The 22,513-nt window shown below is 44.0% G+C and overlaps 1 protein-coding gene across 3 annotated transcripts in view; it reads right to left on the bottom strand.

The window, feature by feature from the left end:
* Positions 1–22,513, bottom strand: part of LOC144685697 (urea transporter 2-like) — a 150,689-nt gene that overhangs the window by 81,713 nt on the left and 46,463 nt on the right. For 2 of the 3 annotated variants that reach the window (XM_078550513.1, XM_078550504.1), the window contains exon 2: positions 10,420–10,555. In XM_078550513.1, coding sequence (XP_078406639.1) covers positions 10,420–10,546 — 127 coding nt within the window. In that variant the 5' untranslated portion in view covers positions 10,547–10,555. Of the gene's footprint in view, positions 1–10,419; positions 10,562–22,513 lie in introns of all 3 variants that reach the window. The other variant, XM_078550496.1, reaches the window with a different exon arrangement.

Here is a 22,513-nt window from a genome sequence, read left to right on the forward strand (position 1 = left end):
ACGTTCCTCTGACAGCACCTTCCAAACCTGCAATCTCTACCACCTCAGAGGGCAAGGGCAGCAGGCACATGGAAACACCACCGCCTGGAAACTCCCCTCCAAGCCACACATCACCCTGTCTTGGAAATATATCACTGTTCCTTGGGTCAAAATCCTGGAACTCCCCCCTTAACAGCATTGTGGGTGTTCCTCCAACACATGAACTGCAGAAGTTCAAGAAGGCTGCTCACCACCACCTTATCAAGGGCAATTAGGGTTGGGCAATGAATGCTAGTCTAGCCAGCGACCCCCAAATCCTATGAAAGAATAAAATAAACTTTAGAAAGACTTCGGTTGGTGGAATGGGTGGACAGATGAAATTTAACGTGGAAGTGGGAGTGATTCATTTTGTTAGGACAAATGAGGAAAGGCAATATAAAATAAATAATATAATTCTAAATGTGTGCAGAGGCAGACGGACCTGAGGGATGTTCTGCACAAATCATTGAAGGGGCAGTGTGGGCTGAGAGAATTGTTAACAAAGCATATGGGATCATGGACTTTATTAATAGGGGCATAGAGTACAAAAGGAAGGAAGTTATAAATCTGTATAAAACATGATTATGGCCTCAACTAGAGCAATACATCCAGCTCTTGGCACCACACTTAGGAAGGATGTGAAAGCATTGGATGGAGTGCAGGAAAGATTCATGAGAATGGTTCCAGCAGTGAGGAATTTCAGTTATGAAGATAGAGGCCAGGATTTCACGCCCCATGGGCAGGAGCGCGCCTGATCCATCTGGCCGCGAAATAGAACAAGCTGATGTCAGGCGAGCGTCCCGATGTCACTGCGCAGTTGCACGATATCTCGCCCGGTGGGCGCGCGCAGCAGGCGGAAGTGTGCCCACCGACAATTCAGTGGGAAATTATGCCCATTAAGGAGGCACTTGGAATCGTGGCCCGTCCCCTTTTATGGCTGGCGGACGGGCCCAGGTGGCATTCCCATTTTTGCCCAAACCTTGATCCAGGGCGGGATGAAATCTCCATGGGGGAAGTAAAATAAAAATAGACATCTGGCGACTGTTTTTTTATGAGGCATGCTTTCAGGTGCTTGATTGATTCAGGTGCGTGGACATATTTTGCAGCATTTCTCTTGTTTTGTTTATTCTGTGGAGGTCTGAAGATCCCTGAGGCAGCTGTCTGCCTTCAGGGAGCTCACTGAGAGGACTCACCAGCACCCATGGTGTCCTCGGTGCCCGCCCTCTTCCTACTCCCACCAGCAGTGCTGAGCCTTTCTCAGGATGCGTTTCATGCTGGCTGGCCGTTAGTTGGCCAGTCAGTGTGAAATCGCAGTCCAGGCCCCATTTCCCATCAGTTCCCGGGCCCACTGATCACGCGTGCTCGACAAGTGAAAAATTCAGGCCAGACTGGAGAAGTTGCAGCTGTTCTGTGGAGAAGAGAAGGCTGAGAGGAGATTTGATAGAGATATTCAAAATCATGAGCTGTCTAGTCAGAGGAGAAAGGGAGAAACAGTTCCCATTGGTGGAAGGCTTGAGAACCAGAAAGCACTAATTGAAGGTGAATGGTAAAATAAGCGATGGCGGCATGAGGAGAAACATTTTACACAGTAATTGGCACGAACCTGGGATGCACTGCCTGGGAGTTTGATGGAGGCAGATTCAATCATGGCTTTCAAAAGAGAATTGGATCATTATCGGCAGAGCAAAGGTCGGCAGGGCTGTGGGGATTGGCACTAGGTGAATTGCTGTTGCAGACAGCCAGCGGGCTGAAGGGCCTCCTTCTGTGTTAAAGGCTATCCTATATACTCTAAGTTTCTAAGAGATTCCAACCACGTATTTGTGCCATCACTAAGACTGCCTATTTCCAACTCCATCACATCCCCTGACTCTGTCCTGCCTCAGCTCATCTTCTGCTGAAACCCTCATCCATGCCTTTGTTAGCTCTAGTCTTGACAATTTCACTGCACTCCTAACCAACCACCCTTATTCTACCCTCCATAAACATGAGGTCATCCTAACTCTGTGGCCTGAATCCTAACTCGCACTAAATCCGTTCGCCCATCACCCCTGTGCTTGTGGATCTGCATTGGCAAATTTTGCTGTATAATGTTCTGGAGGAACACATTGGGGCATTTTTGTTTTTTGCATTCATGGGATGTTAACACCACTAGTAAGGCCAGCATTTATTGCCCATCGCTAATTGCCCTTGAGAAGGTGGTGGTGAGCTGCCTTCTTGAACCGCTGCAGTCCATGTGGTGTAGATACACCCACAGTGCTGTTAGGAAGGGAGTTCCAATTATTTTGATCCAGTGACAGTGAAGGAATGGTGACATAGTTCCAAGCTGGCAGAGGCTTGGTGAATTGCTGCAGTGCATATTGTAGATGGTACACCGTGCTGCCACTTTGTGTCTGGTGATGTCGGTAGTAAATGTTTAAGGTGGGGTGCCGATCACATGGGCAGATTTATCCTGGATAGTGTCAAACATCCTGAATGTTGTTGGGGTTGCACTTATCCAGACAAGTGGAGAGGATTCCATCCCAGTCTTGACTTGTGTTTTGTAAATGGTGGACAGTTTTATTTTATTAAAGGTGCTATATAAATACAAGATGTTGATACTGTGTTGTTGTATAATGCCTTAAGGCCTTTTCTTTTTCTTTGCCTCGCCCAGGTGATTGCATGGCTATGGGTGCTGGTGAGGTGAGTGGAATTGGGTTTATTGTGTCATCTGCTTCCTCCTCTGTACTATCACATGTCTCTGTCCTTGCCTCAGCTTAGTTAGGCCTGAAACAGTCATCTGTCCTTTGTTACCTGTGGACTTGACTATTCTAATGTTCTCCTGCTTGGCCTCCCATCTTCTACCTTCCAAAAGTTTGAGCTTATCCAAACTCTGCTGCCCACATTCTAACCTGCACCAAATCTCATTCACCTACCACTCCTGTCTTTGCTGACCTACATTGGTTCCCGTTTCACCAACGCCTCAATTTCAATGTTTTCAATTTTGTATTCAAATCTGTCCATGATCTTGTGCTTCCCTACCTCTGTAACCTCCGCCAATCCTACGTACCTTCAAGAATCCATGTTAGTCCAAATGAACATCCTCCATTTCCTGTGCCTTCAGCTAGTCCTTTAGCTCAAGAATTTCCTCCCAAAATCTCTTTCTCTCTACCTCCTTTGAAGCTTTCCTTAAAACTTATCTCTTTGATCAAACTTTTAGTCGTCTGTCCTAATATCTCCCTCTTTGCATCAGTGCATCTTGTGACATTTTCCTGCATTAAAGATGCTATATAAATGCAAGTTGTTGTTGTTAGTGTGGAAAATTGATAAATGTTTAACTGAAAATTTACAGAGGACAGAATGAAAGAGCAGAAGACCGCATGGAGCCCGAAATTCCATTTAGTTCACCAAGCACCCTCCTTCCACACTTCATATACAATTAGCTTATTTTTGATTCTATCCAAATCATTTCATCTTTGGGAGAAAAATTCTGTAAAGTCTCTCTGTTCCTAAGCAAAACTATGGACTTAACTGACTTTCATCCTATATTATTTATTTGTGACTATGTCCCCGGCCAGATATTTCCAACTCTCAGCAGTTCGGGGAACCAGCGCATTCTGCAAAACATCCAATAATCACCAAATATACTTATCCCATCACTCTCAATCCTGTTGTAACCAGAAAGCCTTGAAAGTTACTTGGCAAAACAATATAACTATCCATTATGTGTGTACATCTATTGTATATGTATATATAAAACACACATTATATATGTACATATAATATCTACATACTGCTATTTTATATATAGGTATATATTATATATATATTTATAGGTTTACTAGCCTCTCTGAAGTGATTCTCTGTCTACCTTTACCATTTTTTCCTACAATATTGATGTGCTTCATTAAAAACAACTTTCTGGTCTCTGTGGCCTCCATGTGTGAAGGGAGAGATTCCAAAACATTTTGTGCTAGGAGCTGATAACAAGCAGGAGCAGGAGGGTGAAGGTTATTGAGAGCAGCCAAAGGCATAAATAGAAAGAAAGAACTAGAGGGGATGTCATGTGATGGGAATGGAGTAAGACATGGCTGAAGACAGCACCAACGATTTCTGTAATTTATCCCTATAAAAATTACTGACATTGTGTTAAAAGATTCAGCTTTTTGACTATCAGTGTTTTGGGGTTTATTCTAATGCTCAAAACACATTCAAAATATCTAAACCCAGAGGCAAACACAATTAGAATCAATTTTTTATTCTTTATTGACTGCGATGTCCGACACTACAGTTGCTAACAACATAGTGGTTTCCCATGCAGAACTTAATTCTGTCTGCACACTTGCTGACTTACAGAGCACTATTCTCCCTGAATTTGCTGGACTCTGTTCAAAACTGCGTTCCTCTGTTGCAATTCTACAAGCTTCTGTTGTTACTCTATAAGCCTCTGTCGCCTCCTTCAATCAAAGGCTGTGGGATGTTGAACAATCAGTGACTGACTCGAGCAACAGAATTGCGGCTCTGGAGACTCGCTGCACCCAGCGGGAAGCCCCAGATATTAAATTGCTGACGAAGGTGAATGACCTGGAGAATTGCAGGTGAAGACAAAATTTAAGGATCCTCTCGGTGCCTGAGGGTGTGGAACAGGGAAACCCTACAACTTTTACTGAGGTGCTCCTTTTGGAGGTCTTTAGCAAGGAGAGTTTTGATTCACCGCCGGTAGTGGATCGAGCCCATCGCTCTTTGGCATCATAGCCACAGCATGGTGAGTCCCCAAGGCCGATAATACTAAGACTACATCACTATAGACTGAGGGAGCAAATTATGTCTCTGTCTAGAGAAAAGGACCAACTATAATTTCATGGAAGCAAGATATTCATCTACCCTGTCCTCAGTGTGGATTGGCGTTGTGGAGAATACAAATCTATTAAAGCCCAAGGTCGTGAAGACGGACTTAATTATGGCCTCCTCCACCCTGCTCGCCTGTGTGTGACTTTCAACGGAGTGAATAAGATTTTCAACACACTGCAAGAGGCTTCAGCCTTTCTCAAGCACATAATTGTACCTTCTCTTAATAAGTAACAGTGTGGTTTCACCTAAGACAAAGTGATATTCAATGGTTAATTAGGTAACTATGCTTGATAGTTCTCTTACAGGATAAATTTTGTTGGTTATATCAATCGCTTTGTATCTTAAGTCCAAACTGCATTAATTGTGGGAAGTTTTATAGAAACCCTATGGGTGTTTATTTGGTACCTTTTACCACATGTACAATTCAATTCTTTGAGAGTTGAATCTCTCTCTATATTCTCTCTCTCTTGTTGAATACTGTATTACAAAACTGTTGTTTCTGGACAGATTCTGCATCTTGTTTAGCATGTGTTGAGCTTTACAATACTTTTGTTAGGGATATTTGATTGTATATTGCTTCAACATGGGCTGTCTTTTCAAGACATACTGCTAAGGTAGGTATGAAAAGTTCACTAACTGTGAGGGATAGCATTCACCTCATTTGGGGAGGTGATGTAAGCTTTTCTATCCTATTTTCCCTTCTGCTTCTATTTTTTCTCCCTTCACTTCTCTCTTCTTTTTTCTTTTTCTTGTTCTTTTCCAAATACACATATACACTTTCCTTTTGGTCAGTTGTTAACATTCTTCAGGTGGGTGAGCTCTGGTTCAAAAATATTTAATCCTTTATTTGTAATGGTTAACCTATGGGAGCCATATGTTTTGATAAACTTTTATTATTATAATGTCCACTAATATTAAGGCCTCACAGGGCAGTTGTCGAATCTATTTTATCACCTAGAATATGAAAGGTCTAAACCACCCAGTTAAAAGTAATAAAGTTCTCTCTCATTGACATCATTTGAAAGTGGACCTTGCCTTCCTGCAGGAATCTCATTTACATACATCTGACCATTTATGAATGTGGAAAGGTTGGGTTGGGCAGATGTTTCATTCTAATTTTCATAGTAAATTGAGATGTGCGGTAATTCTAATCCATAAAGGCATTCCCTTTGTTCACTCTCAGGTTATAGCTGACCCAAATGACTGCTATGTTATAGTACAAGGCAGACTTTTTAACTGTCCATTGATCCTAGCTAATGTATATGCACCCATTGGGATGATCACCGTTTCATTTCAAACTTCTTATTTTCCACACCTGATTTAGACTCATATCACTTACTTCTTGAAGGAGATTTTAGCTGTGTTCTTAACCCAAATTTAGATCGCTTATCCACAAAATCTGTTCCAATATCAAATCAACCTCAACCATCAGGGTCTTTTTGGATACACCCGCATTGGCAGATTCATGGCATTTTCTATACCCATCAGCAAGATAATGCTCCTTTTTCTCTCTGTTCACCGCACATACTCGAGTATTGACGATTTCTTCCTTGACTAGAGGCTGCTCCCGTTTATTCAGTCTTGCACACACAATAGCTTTGTGATCTCTAATCATGCCCCCTTAGTTTTAGCAATATGATTCCATGACCAACCAGTTTCTCGTCCATCATGGCGTATTGATTCTCTTCTTCTGGTGGGCTAGGATTTTACTAAAGTCATTCCCTCACAAACAGATACTTTTATAGAACTTAATACTACTCCAGATATTTCCTTTCCGACTGTCTGGGAGAGTATGAAGGCTTACCTACGTGGATAAATAATTTCATACACTGCTCAACTTAACAAACGCAACATCTCAAAATTGTCCCAATTGATTGACCAAATTCTCTTAGTGGGCCAGCAGTATGCAATTCCATCTACCCCAGTATTATACAAACAGTCTGGCTCTACAAACTGAATTTGATCTTCTTTCTACAAAGCCTACTGAAAAGCTTGTACTTAGATCATGTAGTACATTCTATGAGCATGTTGAAAGAATAGATAGACTCCTGGTTCCCCAACTTTGCCAGTCTGCTTCCTCTCAATTTATTGCTGAAATTACCACTCCAACAAAGTCAACCACCACCGATAATCAGGAAAACAGTGATCAATTCAAACTTTTTTATTCCATTCCTTTTCAGATCCTGGTTTATTTCACAATTTTTTTGATAATATTGACATCCCATCCCTAACATCTGACTCTATGGGCAGAATTTTGCCCTTGGCGGGGTCAGTCGGGAAGCCGACCACTGCCCGAAATCGGCACCGAACTGTGATTTCAAGCTGGCGGGCCAATTAAGGCCTGCCTAGCATGAAACGCGTGCGGCAGTGCTGAGCGCTGCCTGTGTGGGCAGGGGGGAGTGCGAGTAGGCCGAGCATGAAATTCGCGCATGCGCACGAGTGAGCTCTTCATAATCTCCCTGATGCACAGAGCTGCCTCAGGGAAATGAAGAGATATGAAAAAAAATTTTTTTAAATAAAAACATCATGAAAGATGTCCCCTCATGTGGCTCTGTCACATGAGCAGGGGCATGTTATTAATGAAAAATTATAGTTTTTATTTTATTTTTATTTGCTTTTGGAAACCTCATCCCACCCGTGGATGAGGTTACTAAAAAAATGCAAAGGCCGCTTGGCCTTTTTGCCTGCCCGCCAACCGTTAGGTTGGACGAGCAGTGAAAAATTTAAGTCAATTGATTACTTAATGGCCTTAACAGGCCTTTTAATTGTCGGTGGGTGTGCTGCTGGCTCCAGCGTGAGCCCGCCAACTGAACTATTGTGCGACTGTGCGTTGACGTCGGCATGCTCGGTCAATGTCAACGCGCGTCATTTCATGCTTGAGCGGGTAGGGCACGCACCTGCCCACCGAGCGAAAATTTCTGCCCTATAAATGCATTAGAAGTAACCCTTTCCCAAGTTGAAATACTAAAGGCAATTAAATCCATGCAAAGTAATACGGCACCAGGGCCTAATGGGTTTCCAATAGAATTTTATAAAAAATTCTCATCACAATTTTCTCCTTTATAACTGTCACTATTTTCAGAATGCTTTCTCTCTAAAACACTCGGGAGTGTTTTGGAGAGAAAGCATTCTGAAAACAGTGAGGCATCTTTGTCCATTCGTTTAAAGAGGGATAAGGATCCTCTGCATTGCAATTCATACTGGCCTATTTCCTTTTTAAATGTGGATGTCAAGATACTAGCTAAAGCCTTAGCCCACCGTCTTGAACCTGTCCTTCCATTTATTATCTCTCCTGACCAGACAGGTTTTATACAGGCAACCCTTCTCTGCTTTAAGGTGTCTTTTTAATATTATTTATACACATTCAAATACTCCTCTCCCTGAGGTTCTTATAACTATGGACGCAGAAAAGGCTTTTGATAGAGTGGAATGAGACTACCTTTTCTTCACTCTTCAAAAATTTGGATTTGGACCCACTTTTATAAAATGGATAAAACTATTGTATTTCTTACCGGTTACTTCAGTACTTACAAATAATATCCACTCTAAACTCTTTGACCTCCATCGAGGTACCAGACAGGGCTGTCCCCATCCCCCCTACTTTTCACTATTGCTATTGAGTCCCTGGCAATTTCACTGTGGACCCGTGGAGATATACAGGGTGTTACACAGGGTGGAGTCGAACAGAAACTCTCCCTAAATGCTGATAACCTGCTTCTTTACATCTCTGATCTGACCTCTTCTCTCCCACATATTTTCTCTATTCTTGAGTGACTTGGTCATATTTCAGGTTTTAAAATTAATTTGCAAAAGAGTGAAATTTTCCCTAGGTGGGGACATAGGAGGGATTGACAAAGATGTCATGAACTAAAGGACAAAGGGACTGTTAATGATAGTGGTTAGTGCTGAAAAAGGTGCTGATAGTGGCATAAAAGTAAGAAAGCAGAATGTGATAATAGCAGAACAAGGGTAGCATTGTGTGAAAGAACAACATGGAACAAGTAACAGATGACCCCATAGGGGATGGGGTGGGGGGAGGGGGCAGTGGTTGGGAAAAAAAGGAAAGAAAATAGGAGAGAAGAGGGGATAAAAAAGGGGATAAAACCACAGATAAATGAATAAAAATAAAAATAACTCAATAAAAAATACAAATGAATGTAGAAAAAAAGGGAATAGAAAAAGGGGATGAGGATGAAGGAGAGAGTTCATGATCTGAAATTGTTGAACTCAATGTTAAGTCCGGAAGGCTGTAAAGTGCCTAGTCAGAAGATGAGGTGCTGTTCCTCCAGTTTGCGTTGGGCTTCACTGGAACATTGCAGCAGGCCAAGGATGGATATTTGGGCTACACACTTTGGGTTACAATCTCTCTCTTTATGCAGCCCTACTAATGCAAATCATTTATTTGTGCCTTCATTAGAAGATTCTGCCTTTCAAGTCTGGCATGTGAGAGGTGTCAAAGCCCTTGCTAATTTATAGATTGGATAATACTTTTGCTTTTTTTGACACTCTCCCACGAAAATATGATCTGCCCTGCACACACTTCTTTCGCTACTTACAAATCTGAGATTTTGCGCACAAAAGAATCACACAGCTCCCTTTATTGGCCCCTAAATCACCGATAGATATTACATTAGAACTAAATCCTTTTGTTAGGGAGTTCATTTTCAAATTATGTTCTCTAATTTTTTTCACCTCACTGCCCTTCATTTTCTACCTTAAAAACTCTTTGGGAGCAAGATTTTGACTCAGACTTGGCAGAAGATAACTGGAAGTCTATTCTCTTCTGTACATTCCCCATCTGTATGTGCAAGATATGGGTTGCTACAATTTAAAATCTTACATCGTATCCATCTATCCAAAATGAAATTGTCTAAGATTTATTCAAATTTTGCCCCAGCCTCTCTAATTCATATGTACTGGCCGTGTTCTAAATTGGTGTTGTTTTGGACAAAATTTTTTACATCAATTACATATTTTTAGCAGCAGCACTGAACCCTCTCCTATTACAGCACTTATTAAGAGTGGTACCAAATGGCATCCCTCATACAAAAATTCGGACTGATGCTCTCGCCTTTTCAACATTATTAGCTATCCACATTATTCTATTAAATTGGAAACAGGCTGCCTACTTTCTTTCACTAATTGGATGTGTGATCTTATGCAGAATCTTAAACTTGAGAAAATTAAGTACACTATAAAAGGCTGCACTGATGGATTTTATGTAGCTTGGCAACCTTTCTTAAATTATTTTGATGAACTATGGCTCTCTACTTTCATATAACTGACCCTAATTAGGTTGTATGTATTATATCATGTGAAACAATATCTGACCTATAATTGTTGTTGATTCTCTTATTATTTATTTCTATGGGGGATGGGGAGGGTTTTTTTCCTTTCTCTTCTTCTTCCTCCTACTTCTCTTCTCCTTTCCCCTTTCTTTCTCTCTTCCAAATGTAAGTGTATTAAATTATTGCCGTTCTGCAAGCTAAGTTTTGTACTGTTACTCATTACGATTGTTGTTAAAACTTGATAAACAGAAATTAAAAAAAAACAACTTTCCATATGTTCGCTTACCTTTCAGCCAGTAACCAAACTCTCTCATATCACCGGACAAGTAGCCAATTCTTTTGAGAAAGGTTTCTTTGCAATTATCTGGTTTCAGGGTTGATACCACTTCAACCACTGCTGTTTTCTTCTCCATGAATGGATTCTGCTCCTCACAGAATTAAAAGAAAATCAATGCACGGTGTATTGTTTAAAATCAAAATCAAAACTAAAGCACTATTGCATTTTGTTAACTGTACATAACAAGTATTTTCTATATAATGCGAGCATAGAAATAAATCTGACTCAAATAAATCCAGATAATTGTTTTTTAAATGTAACTCAGTTATGAAGGTACAAGTACCTGGGCAGCTTCAGATTCAAATATTCAAGGTGTCCTTTTCTTTACTCGTTAAAGTAAATGGCAAGGAAAGGACCAATGCTTTTATGTAGCAGAAATGCAATATGTAAAATTTAAATGCAGATTGGAATCAAGATTGTAATACTGGTTTGAACAATTTTGTTTAATGAGCTTATAATTACATTGCCTAGGGTATTCCAAGCATGTGATGAAATACTCTACTTTCTTATCGATCAATAAATTACTTATGAAAAATTTACTGAAATTAGTATTTTGGGCCAATGGAAAGTTCTGGTGGCTTTGGTCCAGGAACCAACCAAATGTTAGCTTTGATTCCAACTCTCTGATAACTCATCAGAAATCTTCACCTTGTCAATTAAGATAAACTACTCAGCAGATTCAAGCTATCACCTCAGTAGTAATCCATGTTTTCAGATACACAAGAAAGAATGTGCATATATTGCACCTTTTATGTCCTTAAAGCAGTCCAAAGTGCTTCATAGCTAATGGAATGTTTTTGAAGCATAATCCCAATACAATGTAAGCAAACACAGAAATCAATTTGCCCACAATGGGAAAAATTAGCTTTCAGCAAAAGTGCAACACAGGTGAATTTACACTGCACCTGATTTTCTTTTCATCGCAGACCAATTAGCTCCAACACGGTTCTACAAACAACAATGAGATTAATCACCAGATAATCTATTTTAACTCTGATGGCTGATAGATAAATGCTGCCTCAGACAACTCCATTGCTGTTCTTCAAGTACTGTCATGAGAGCTTTTACATCCGTCTCAAAAGGCAGAAAGCTTCTCAGTTTAGTACCTCTAACAACATAGCTCTCCTGACAACTGTGTCCGAAATGCCACCCAGTGCAGGAAGAGGATGAATGATCTCATCTGCTCCGCCAGGGTAAGTCATCCTTAACTCCCTCCAATATCAAACTCTCAACATGGCATCATGCACTCAAACGACCACTCTCTTCAGGGAACTCACACAACCATTAGTGGGAGACACATAGCAACATTCGTTCTCTCACCGAGACTTTCACATCACCACCATCCTATCTATTATGTTGTTCACACTCCGCCCTCTTGCCCTTCTGGGCAGGGCTCACCAGACACATGGCACATGCACCTCACCCAACCTCTGCTCCATCCCTTCTCATCACACACCTTTCTTTCTTCTTCATACAGGCCAAGCTGGCACACAACAGGTGCAACAGAGTGCAGACCAGGAGAGAGATGGCCGACATCATTGCCCTCAATGAGTTTGAGGAGTCTGCAGCCAAGTGGCTGGGGAGGACAAGGATCACTTCTGTGGGGAGGGGAGATCAGCTTCTCCCAGTAACCTAGTACAGATCACAGCTTCATCACTTCATCAAATTTTGACATTCACAGTGACTCACTTGCAGTCTTATCTAGCTCATTCTTATTAACTGAAACTCTATTTTCTATTTTCTAGGCACCAGCAGATCGAGGCCCCCACACCAGTCAAGCACCAGTGCGAGCCCCCAGACTACATCCAAACAGGAAGCTCTGGAAGAACCGTCACTGCGCTCACACGCACGCTGCACCAGCTCAGAAGCACAGGCCGGTGGGGCACAGCTTCAGATTAGGCTCAGGCTCACTCTCTGGGGAATACCTCACTGATATGCCCCCGCAGCAGTCGGAGGCAGGGACAGCCCAGGTCTCTGGCACTCAGAGGGCTGCTGGAGGTCAGCCAACTGCTCAGTCCGAGTCAGATGATGAGCCTCTGGAAACGGCCGCCAACTCAATGCTGGAGATTCAATGACAGGCGGTGGAGATTCGACAGTCGCTCAGCAGACTAGATTGAATGATGGAGGAGCCCATCCGCGTTCTGTCTGATGTTGTGGCCCTGACATGTGAGCACCTCGAGGTCACCATGGGAAGGCTGGCGACCCCCATGGAGACCTTAGTCCTGCAGGTCTTGACGGATTTGGGCTCAGCCCTGCACCCCATGGCCACACACCCTAGTGGGCACCATCAAGACGTAGGTGACATAGGGATGGGGCACCTTGACCTCCCTCCAGGTGCCCCATCTCCTACAGGAATCAGGCGGGGCCCTCGGGCACCCACATGGAGGATGAGCATCAGCCGGACACCCCGGGAGCCTCCTCTCAGGACACTCCAAGGGTGTGTAGCCACTCACAGCCCCCTCTGCCAGTGACTCCACCCACTCCACTTCTCAGGCCGCCGAGGGCTTTTCTGCCCCTGACCAGGTGGCCCTTATCAGGCCGAGGCCCTCCAGGTCTCAGGTCACCTGAGGATGTCCACCAAGGTCATCACAGACATCAGGACGTAGCAGTCAGCGGGCTGCCTCTACCTCTGCTGGGGATGTCAGGGCTGCACCCAGGCGTAGCGGTAGAGTTAAGAAAGTTAAGAAAAATTGATGTCACTTTTTGGTCATGGGTGTTCTAGACGTAAATAAATTGCACTTTTGTGAATGCATTTGATGGTTATGTGAATGTTTCTGTCAACTGAAGGCGTTGTGATTTTGTACTTTGGAGCCCTCTTATTTTGAGGTTTAGCCATCCTCCCACTCAGTGATAGTGTCCCACTGTGAGATTCACATTCCTGTGATGTCATTCTCACTTGAACTAGTCTCTGCTCCCTTGTGTGGTGTCAGGGAGATGTACTTAAACCTTTGTTGGAAGTGCGTGATGTAAGCGTTTCTAACCTTTGATATTCTAGCGGCATTTGTGTCTCCTCAGTGGCAGTGGCAGAAGAAAAACAATGCACAGGAGTTGCTGATCCCTAGGCATGTCCACATCTCAGTCGCAGCAGTGTTTGCATCATTAGATGGCAGCGAAGGCTTCAAGTCTTCTCTCGCATCGCTCTTGTTCCTCAGAGGACTCTCAGTTCCCAGAGTGAGCTCACTCACAGAGCCCCACAGACCAAAGCAAAGGTCATGGCCTGGCGATTCATGAGGCCAGAATGCACAAGTGTGACTGCAGGACCCATTCTCGCTGCAAGTGGTTGGACATCCCCTGAGATGAAAGAAAATGGCATTGAGGGTGAGGAGAGATGTGGCCATATTCCCTCACTTAACTTTACTCTTCCTGGAACCTGTCAGCAATTAATGTATCATGGGCATGTCTCCCACATCTTCCTCCCCCATGGCATGATCCCGTTCATACTGATCCTCAACAGCCTGGTGAGGTTCTTGGTCTCCCAATCTTCATCCTCCGATGAGCTCTCATCCTCCTCCATGTCACCCTCTGGCAGGGGTTCATCTCTTTGCATTGCCAGATTATGAATGGCGTAACACACTGTGATGCTGTGGGAAACCCTGTCGGGAGTGTATTGTAGTGAGCCAGCTGAGCAGTCCAAGCATCTGAAGCACATCTTCAGAAGCCCTATTGCCCGCCCTATATGGGAGCATGTGAAGCTGTGAGCAGCTTTGTAACTCTCCTCGAAACAACTCTGAGGGCAATGCACTGGTGTCAACAACCAACATTTCAGTGGGTATGCCTTATCCCCAAGCAGCCATCCCTGTAGACATAATGGCCCCTCAAAATTCTCAGGCACCTGGGAGTGACTCGTAGGAGTCAAGGCAACTCCCAGGGTACCATGCACAATCATGCAGTATGTGCTTCCAATGATCACACACCGTTTTTACATTGATGGAATGATAGCCCTTGTGGTTTATAAACATTAGGGTCTTTTGCCATGAAGTCCGTATAGCCATATGGGTGCAGTCTATTGCACCCTGCACTCTTGAGAAGCCTGAGATGGTGGTGAAGCCGGTGAATCTCGCAGCCTTGCTATCTTCGCCCAGAGCAAACTTGACATAACGATGGGCCTTCCTGTAAAGGGCATCTGTGACATTCTTCATGCATCAATGTGTTGCTGACTGAGAGATGCTGCACAGGTCCCCTGATAATCCTTGGAAGGACCCAGGGGCAAAGAAATTGAGTGCAACGGTCACCTTCAAAGCCACTGGCAAGGGATACCCTCCAACTCAATGTGGCATCAGGTCCTCATGAAGAATGTGGTATATGTGATGTACCAGAGCTGGGGACAAGCACCAATGTGCATGGCATTGCCTCGCACTCATTTGTAGATAGGAGACTCTTCTATGATAAACCCTAGGCCTGGTGAGTCACCCCCATTGTCTGGGTCTCTCCTCCTGACTCTCCTGTTCATGCTCTGGCTTTGCTTGACCTCCTGCTCCCTCCTGCTGGAGCTGCCCGCGGAGTCGTGTCTCCCTCCTTCGCTTCCTCCGTTGCATTTGGACCCTGACAAAGGCAGCATTGAGCCCTGGATCCACATGTGCTTTTGCCTTCTCTCTGAAAGGAAACATTGAAGACATTAATGATTCACGGGGCAAGAAAGCGAAGATCAGAAGATGACACATTTGGAAACTGTAAAGGTTCATAGTTTTTCCTGCCCTACTTAAATGGTGGCTGATGCCACTTTGTCCCTGAGACACATCGAGGTGACCAAGATGGCATCACAGATATGTAATATCTTGAGTCTTGCGTGAGATGCTAAAGTTTCAGTGAGATAAGTGATCCAACTTAACTCTGTGCTCCAATCTCTGATGTGGCATATGAATGACCAACCAGTTGCTCATGGTCAATGACAGGATGCCCTTTGGCCCATTGGGAATGCCAATTCTGGCGAACATGTGATTGATTCATTCACTGATAGAATAGCATATATGATATAGCCTATGCCTCCTTCACTATTGCCTGCATTTCTAAATTCTACATACCACAGTATCACAATATCTTTGCAGTGCAGAAGGAGGCATTCGGCCCATTGAGTCTGCACTGTCTCTCTGAAAGAGGATTCCACATCATCCCACTCCCCTGTATTATCCCCGAAACCTTGCACATTCTCTCTTTTCAAGCAGCAATCCAATTCCCTTTTTAATACCTCGATCAAACCTGCCTCCATCAGGAAGTTTGTTCCAGACTCCAAACACCCTCTGGGTGAAAAAGATTTTCCTCATGCCACATTTACTCCTACATGCTGAGTTACTCCCAGGTGCCTGAGATTTTTGAGGGGCCATTATGTCTGCAGGGATGGCTGCTTGGGGATAAGGCATACCCTATTTTGAATCTGTGCCCTTTAGTTCTTGATGTACTCCTGAATGGGAACAGTTTCTCATTATATACCCTGCCCATACCCCTCAGGATCATGAATACCTCTACCAAGTATTCTCTCAGCCTTCTTTTCTCCAAGAAGAGGAGTCCCAACCTCTCCAATCTATCCTCATAGTTACAGTTCTTCATCCCGAGAATCATTCTTGTGAAACTCCTCTGTACTTTCTCCAATTCTTTCACATCCTTCCTCAAGTATGGCACCCAGACTGGACGCTGTACTCCAGGTGAGGCCTAACTAGTGTCTTATACAACTTCAACATGACCTTCATACTATTGTACTCAATGCTCCTATTAATAAGGCCTAAGTTATTATATGCTTTATTAAATGCTCTCTCAACATGCCCTGCCATCTTCATTGACTTATGTACGTATACACTGAGGTCCCCTGTCCCTGCACCTCCTATACAGGCTCTCCCTTTATTTTATACTGTCTCTCCATATTTTTCCTGCCAACATAAATCACCTCACACTTCTCTGCATTGAACATCATCTGCCATTTGTCTGCCCAATCCACCAACATATCTATGTACTTTGAATTTCAAGACTATCACCATCACAATCTTCGTATCATCTGCAAATTTTGAAATCATGCACTGAACACCACAGTTTAGGTTATTAATATACATCAGGAAGAGCAAGGGTTCCAACACTGACCCCTGGGGAACCCCACTGCAAACTTTCCTCCAATCTGAAAGACAACCATTTATCACTACTCTCTGTTTGCTGTCACTCGGCCAATTTCTTATCCAAGTGCTTACTTTCCCTTTTATTCCATGACCTAGAATTTTGCTCACAAGTATGTTGTCTGGCACTGTATCAAATGCCTTTTGAAAATCCATATACACCACATCAACAGCATTTTCCTGATCAACCTTCTCTGTTACCTCCTCAAAATATTACAGCAAGTTAGTTAAAAATGATTTAATTAACCTTAATTAATCCACATTGGTGTTCCTTAATTATCCTGCGCTTGCCTAAGTGAATATTGATTTTATCCCGTACTATACTTTCCAGAAGTTTCCCTACCACTGAGTTCTGTATTTGCCAGCTTTATCCTTGCACCCCTTTTTGAACCAAGGTGTGACATTCTCAATTCTCCTGTCCTCTGGCACCCACTCTGTGTCTAAGGAAGAGTGGAAGATTATCATTTGTTCTTCTGCAATTTCCACTCTCACAACCCTCAGCGCCCTTGGATGCATCTCATCCAGTCCTGATACCTTATCTATTTTAAGTAAAGATTCTCAATTGTAAATTCGTCTATTGTACCAGTTACCTCCTCTCTCACCTCGGCCTGGGTATGATCTTCTTCCTTTGCAAAGACAGTCCAGAGTAATGTTCTGGGAACCCAGGTTCCAATCCCACCACAGCAGATGATGAAATTTGAATTTAATAAAATATCTGGAATTAAAAGTTTGATGATGACCATAAAACCATTGCCAATTGTCATAAAAGCCCATCTGGTTCACTAGTGTCCTTTAGAGAAGAAAACCTGCATTCTTACCCAGTCTGGCCTACATATGACTCCAGACCTACAACAGTGTGGTTGTCTCTTAAAACGCCCTCTGAACAAGGGCAATTAGGGATGGGCAATACATGCTGGTCTAGCCAGCAACCCCCACACCCCTATGAACAAATTTTAGAAAAATTATGAATTTATCTACTACTACAATTCACTGTGTTTATTAAATGCTCATACCATCCAGAAATACAGTTATACATTTCTTAGTTATACGCGTGTGTGTTTTAGGTATTTATTTTAATTATTTTATTTTAACTATTTTATTTTAATTATTTTATTTTATATATATTTTCTTATTTTATAGTCTTACTTCTTGTTATTTATAGATCTACCTTAACTCCTGTATCCTAAGCTGGTTTTTAACACACTGTCCCTTACAGCAAGAACTTATCGGCCAATCAACTTACTGGTTTCCTGTGATGTCACAGTTGTTTTTTCCCCACTCAGTTCCTTCAGGAGCTGAAATGCTCCTGGTTCCTGACCTGTCCCTGCTCCGCTCCCAGGCAGGAAAGGCTGTGCTCCGATCCCCAGTCTCTATTTATGCTGCTCCCGGTTCCCAACTGCCTCTGCTCCAGTCCCAGTGGGTTGTCCTTGAAACTGTGATGTGAAGCCACTGAGTTTTGAGTAGTCCTTTAATGGTGCTAGTGAAGCCATTGTCTTTCAGTGGCTTTCATCACAAGGATGTCTTCCTCCTTTCTTTCTAAGTAGACTCCTGTTCACTCCGAAGGCAACAAGAGGTTAAAGGCCGACCTCAGAAAGACCCCCTTGTGTTCACCCTTCCCCCTCACTGCCATTCCACAGCCTTCCCTCCCTGTTGCCCCCCTTGTGTTCATCAACCCCACCCTTGCCTCGCAGCTAGTAATGCTAGTTTTTGAAAGTGGAGGCCTGCATGGGTACCACAGCATGTGGTGTTCTTCGGGCCAATGTCAGCAAAGAATAGGAACAGACTAACCCTGCAGCCCCAGCAACAAGACTGGTGCAACTTTATGGTAGGTAGACAATGTATGTTCCACTCACCTAAAAATTACCAGCAAACTGATGTGTGCATGCTACCCCTTTACAAACGGATTGGAGGCCGATGTAGATTCCCACTGGTGTGATGCAAAATTGGAAGGTGTGACAAGATTCTGGTGAGCAGCTGATTAAATGAGCATTTATGACATGTTAATGAATGCAAATGGCATTCATGCCATGAGTCAGCAGGATAACCGACCCGTCATAAACACATCATCGGGAGAATTGCAACCTATTTTTACGATGGCAGACTTCTGGCTTTTTTCCTGCTGCTGGATTCTCTGCTCCCACCCGCCATGAAACCCGTTGCGGGCTGGCTGGGAGAATTCTGCCCATTGTCTTTCTGCAGTTCCTTACCATCTGTTAGTGTTCTAACTGTTCTAAAATACCTATGAATAGTTTGACAAATATTGGTATTTGAGCTGCAAATTTGATGCTTGCCTTGAGAAATTGAGATTGGCAGTTGTGGGTAATGTGTGTCAGATTGGCATAGTTGGTACCACCTACAGCTCTATGTCAGGATTGGGAAAGTTCAAGTCATATTCCAGGATCTGTGAGTATAATTAATCTGAAACTACAGGGTACCATTAAATGTACAATCTTTCAACGAGATAGTAAATGCAGTCCCTGACTAGATGGACCAGCTTGCAGCGGGAGAGGCCACCAACAGGTCGATGATCTGCAGGTTTGGGCAGTGGATTTTTCAGTGGCCTTTTGACTGAATCACAGAATTAGAATCCCATTTTGCAGTTTCCTGAGCAGTGCGATTGGATGGACGTGATGACAACCTGCTCTTGACTGTTGAAGTTTCAGGGTTTTTAGAGACCTTGCGAGAGTCACAATGGAAGCATTCTACAGCTGTCAAAACAGAACCAGCTACTTGACAGATGGAGTGTCAATGAAAGAAAGGCTGCCCAATGGTTCTCAGATGCATCCCCGGACATCATCCGTGGGCTGTAAAAGGCTCACAGGAAGATTCTGTTCCCTTGCAGACAGGTGGGGGAAGTTGGCCCCAGAAAGCAAGCAGGCGTGGCAGCAACTGGCAGAGGAGGTGAACAACAGGAATGTGGAATCTCAATCCTGGCTACAGTGTCGCAAGAGATTTAATCACCTGATCAGGGCAGCAAAAGTGAGTGGAATCTCACATCGAATTGCCAATCCCCTCAGTTTGACATTCCAGCCTTCTCCTGGATAACACTCTTCAGATCTAAACACAACTTGCGACTCCACTCATTTTTCTCTTTCAGAGGACCTCCTCACATCCTATCTGACCAGCCACCACAACCACCCACCCTCATCGTATTGCCATGTCATACCCTACCTCTCTCACAGTGGCTTTGGTAAATGTGGTTATTCCATCCTCTCAACATATTCCATTTCTCACACCCTCTTCTTTCTCTCCTTGAAGGAGAAGATCGTGCAGAACAGCAGGAAAAAGCAGAGAACCATGGGTGGCCCTCCTGTGAGAGCCATCCTGACCACTGTGGAGGAGGTTGCACTAGAGGTAAGCAGAGTCTGGCATGCCTGGCCATTGGTGATGGAGAGATAGGGATCTCCAAGCTCTCTGCTGTTTGAATTGGATATCAGGCAGCCACGTGACATAAAACACATTCAAGTTTACCTGATGTCAGCAGCCAATGAAAAATGATGATCTGCACAATGATGATTGAGAAACCTCTCAAATTGTCAGTTTTAATGCATGTCTTTGTCTCCCACAGATTCTTCAAACTGAAGATGCTGAAGCTGATTCGGGAGGAGGTCACGCACTCTGATAAAGCACCATCACACAACTGATACACACCCATCTTCCAGCTCAGTTATACACATCTTGGTGGGACCTCCAAGACAGCTAGCTGTGTTGTCACATAGTGAAGCACACATCACAAGTAGGACCAGGTTTTGGAGACAGAGGGAGTGGAACGGGGCCCTATCAGAATGCAAAGGACCCTCCAAGCTGGAGGCAGAAGCTGAGCCTCGGAGGTCAACCACAAAGTGGATTATTCTGGATCAGTAGTAGAAAAAATGTGAGGTTCTGTCATCCTTTCCAGCTGCACTGGTCACAATCGGAGAGAGATTGGAGCAACCTGTCTTCATGAAGAGTGACATAATGTCTCAGGCCTTTGTGCTGATGTCTATCTCCAAGGAAAGAATGGCACCCTGCATGGAGCATCAGACCCAGAAAGCAACTGAGCTAATGCTTGTTGTGGCCTATGCCCTGCACATGCGGTCTGCCAGCTTACATTGGATGAATGAAAGCCTCACCTTGGCCATTCAACACCTCATTGAACTACTCTCCAGCTCTTGGCCAGTGGGGAAGTGCTGATGGACCATGAGAGGGAAGATGGAGAAATGGGGCATGTCAGTGGAGACGCTGCTCAAAATGCTTCCACTCTTTGCCTCCCTCAGTCAAAGGTCCACCTGCTACCTCCTGCCCCGATAGTTGAGTCTGCCCCGGCACAGGCATAAGTGGGGCAACTTTTAGCAGGGCCTTTACAGGCTCCAAAATCCAGAGGACATCTGCCACAGGCATCTCACCTGTCAGAGCAGGGGAACAAGGAGTCTGACTAGCTCCGCTGAAGCTGCAGGGGTAGCACCGTGCAGGGAGAATAGGAAAAAGAAGAGAGAGAATTTGTATAAAAGCAAAAAAACTGCAGATGCTGGAAATCTGAAACAAAAACAGAAAATGCTGGAAAACCTCAGCAGGTCTGGCAGCATCTGTGGAGAGAGAACCAGAGTTAACGTTTCAAGTCCGTATGACTCTTCTTCAGAGCTGAAGGGAAATGGAAATGTGATGAAATTTATACTGTTAAAGGGCAGGTCAAGCTGGATAGAAAGCCAGCGATAGGTGGGGACAAAGGAGGGATTGACAAAGATGTGATGAACTAAAGGACAAAGAGAGTGTTAATGATAGTGGTAAGGGCTAAAAAAGGTGCTGATAGTGGCAAAGGTAAGAAAGCAGAATAAGGTAGCATTGTGTGAAAGAGCAACATGGAGCAAGTAACAGATGCCCCCTCAGGAGATGGGGTGGGGGGAGGGGGCAGTGTGGGGAAAAAAAGGATAGAAAATGGGATAGAAGGGGGGACAAAAAAAGGTATAAAAACATGGATAAATGAATGAAAATAAAATAAACATGAATAAAAAATAAAAATGAATGTAGAAAAAAGAGGATTAAAAGAGGCAGTGAGGATGGAGGAGAGAGTTCATGATCTGAAGTTGTTGAACTCAATGTTAAGTCCAGAAGGCTGTAAAGTGCCTAATCGGAAGATGAGGTGCTGTTCCTCCAGTTTGCGTTGGGCTTCACAGAAATATTGCAGCAGGCCAAGGACGGACATGTGGGCATGAGAGCAGGATGGGGTGTTGAAATGGCAAGTGACAGGAAGATCCAGGTCATGCTTGCAGACAGATCGGAGGGTGTTCACAAAGCGGTCACCCAGTGTGCGTTTGGTCTTCCTGATGTAGAGGAGACCACATTGGGAGCAGCGAATGCAGTAGACTAAATTGAAGGAGGAGCAAGTGTAGTGCTGCTTCACCTGAAAGGTATGTTTGGGCCCTTGGACGGTGAGGAGGGAGGAGATAAAGGAGCAGGTGTTGCACCTTCTGCAATTGCGTGGAAAGGTGCCATGGGAGGGGGTTGAGATGTTGGGGTGATGGAGGAGTGGATCAGTTTGTCCCAGAGGGAATGGTCCCTACAGAATGCTGATGGTTGGGGGGAGGGGAAGATGTGTTTGGTGGTGACATCATGGAGGAGGATGATCCTTTGAATACGGAGGCTGGTGGGGTGAAAAGTGGGGACAAGGGGGACCCTTTCATGGTTCTGGGAGGGAGGGGAAGGTGTGAGGACAGAGGATTGGGAAATGGGTCAGACACGGCTGAGGGCCCTGTCAACCACAGTAGGGGAGAAACCTCGGTTAAGGAAGAAGGAAGCCATGTCAGAAGCGCCGTTTTGAAAAGTGGCATCATCGGAACAGATGCGATGGAGGTGAAGGAACTGAGAGAATGGGATGGAGCCCTTACAGGAAGCGGGGTGTGAAGAGTTGTAGTCGAGGTAGCTTTGGGAGTTGGTGGGCTTGTAATGAATATTAGTGGACTGTCTAT

This window comes from Cetorhinus maximus, chromosome 1, assembly GCF_964194155.1.
Source record: "Cetorhinus maximus chromosome 1, sCetMax3.hap1.1, whole genome shotgun sequence".
Taxonomy (NCBI): Eukaryota; Metazoa; Chordata; class Chondrichthyes; order Lamniformes; family Cetorhinidae; genus Cetorhinus; species Cetorhinus maximus.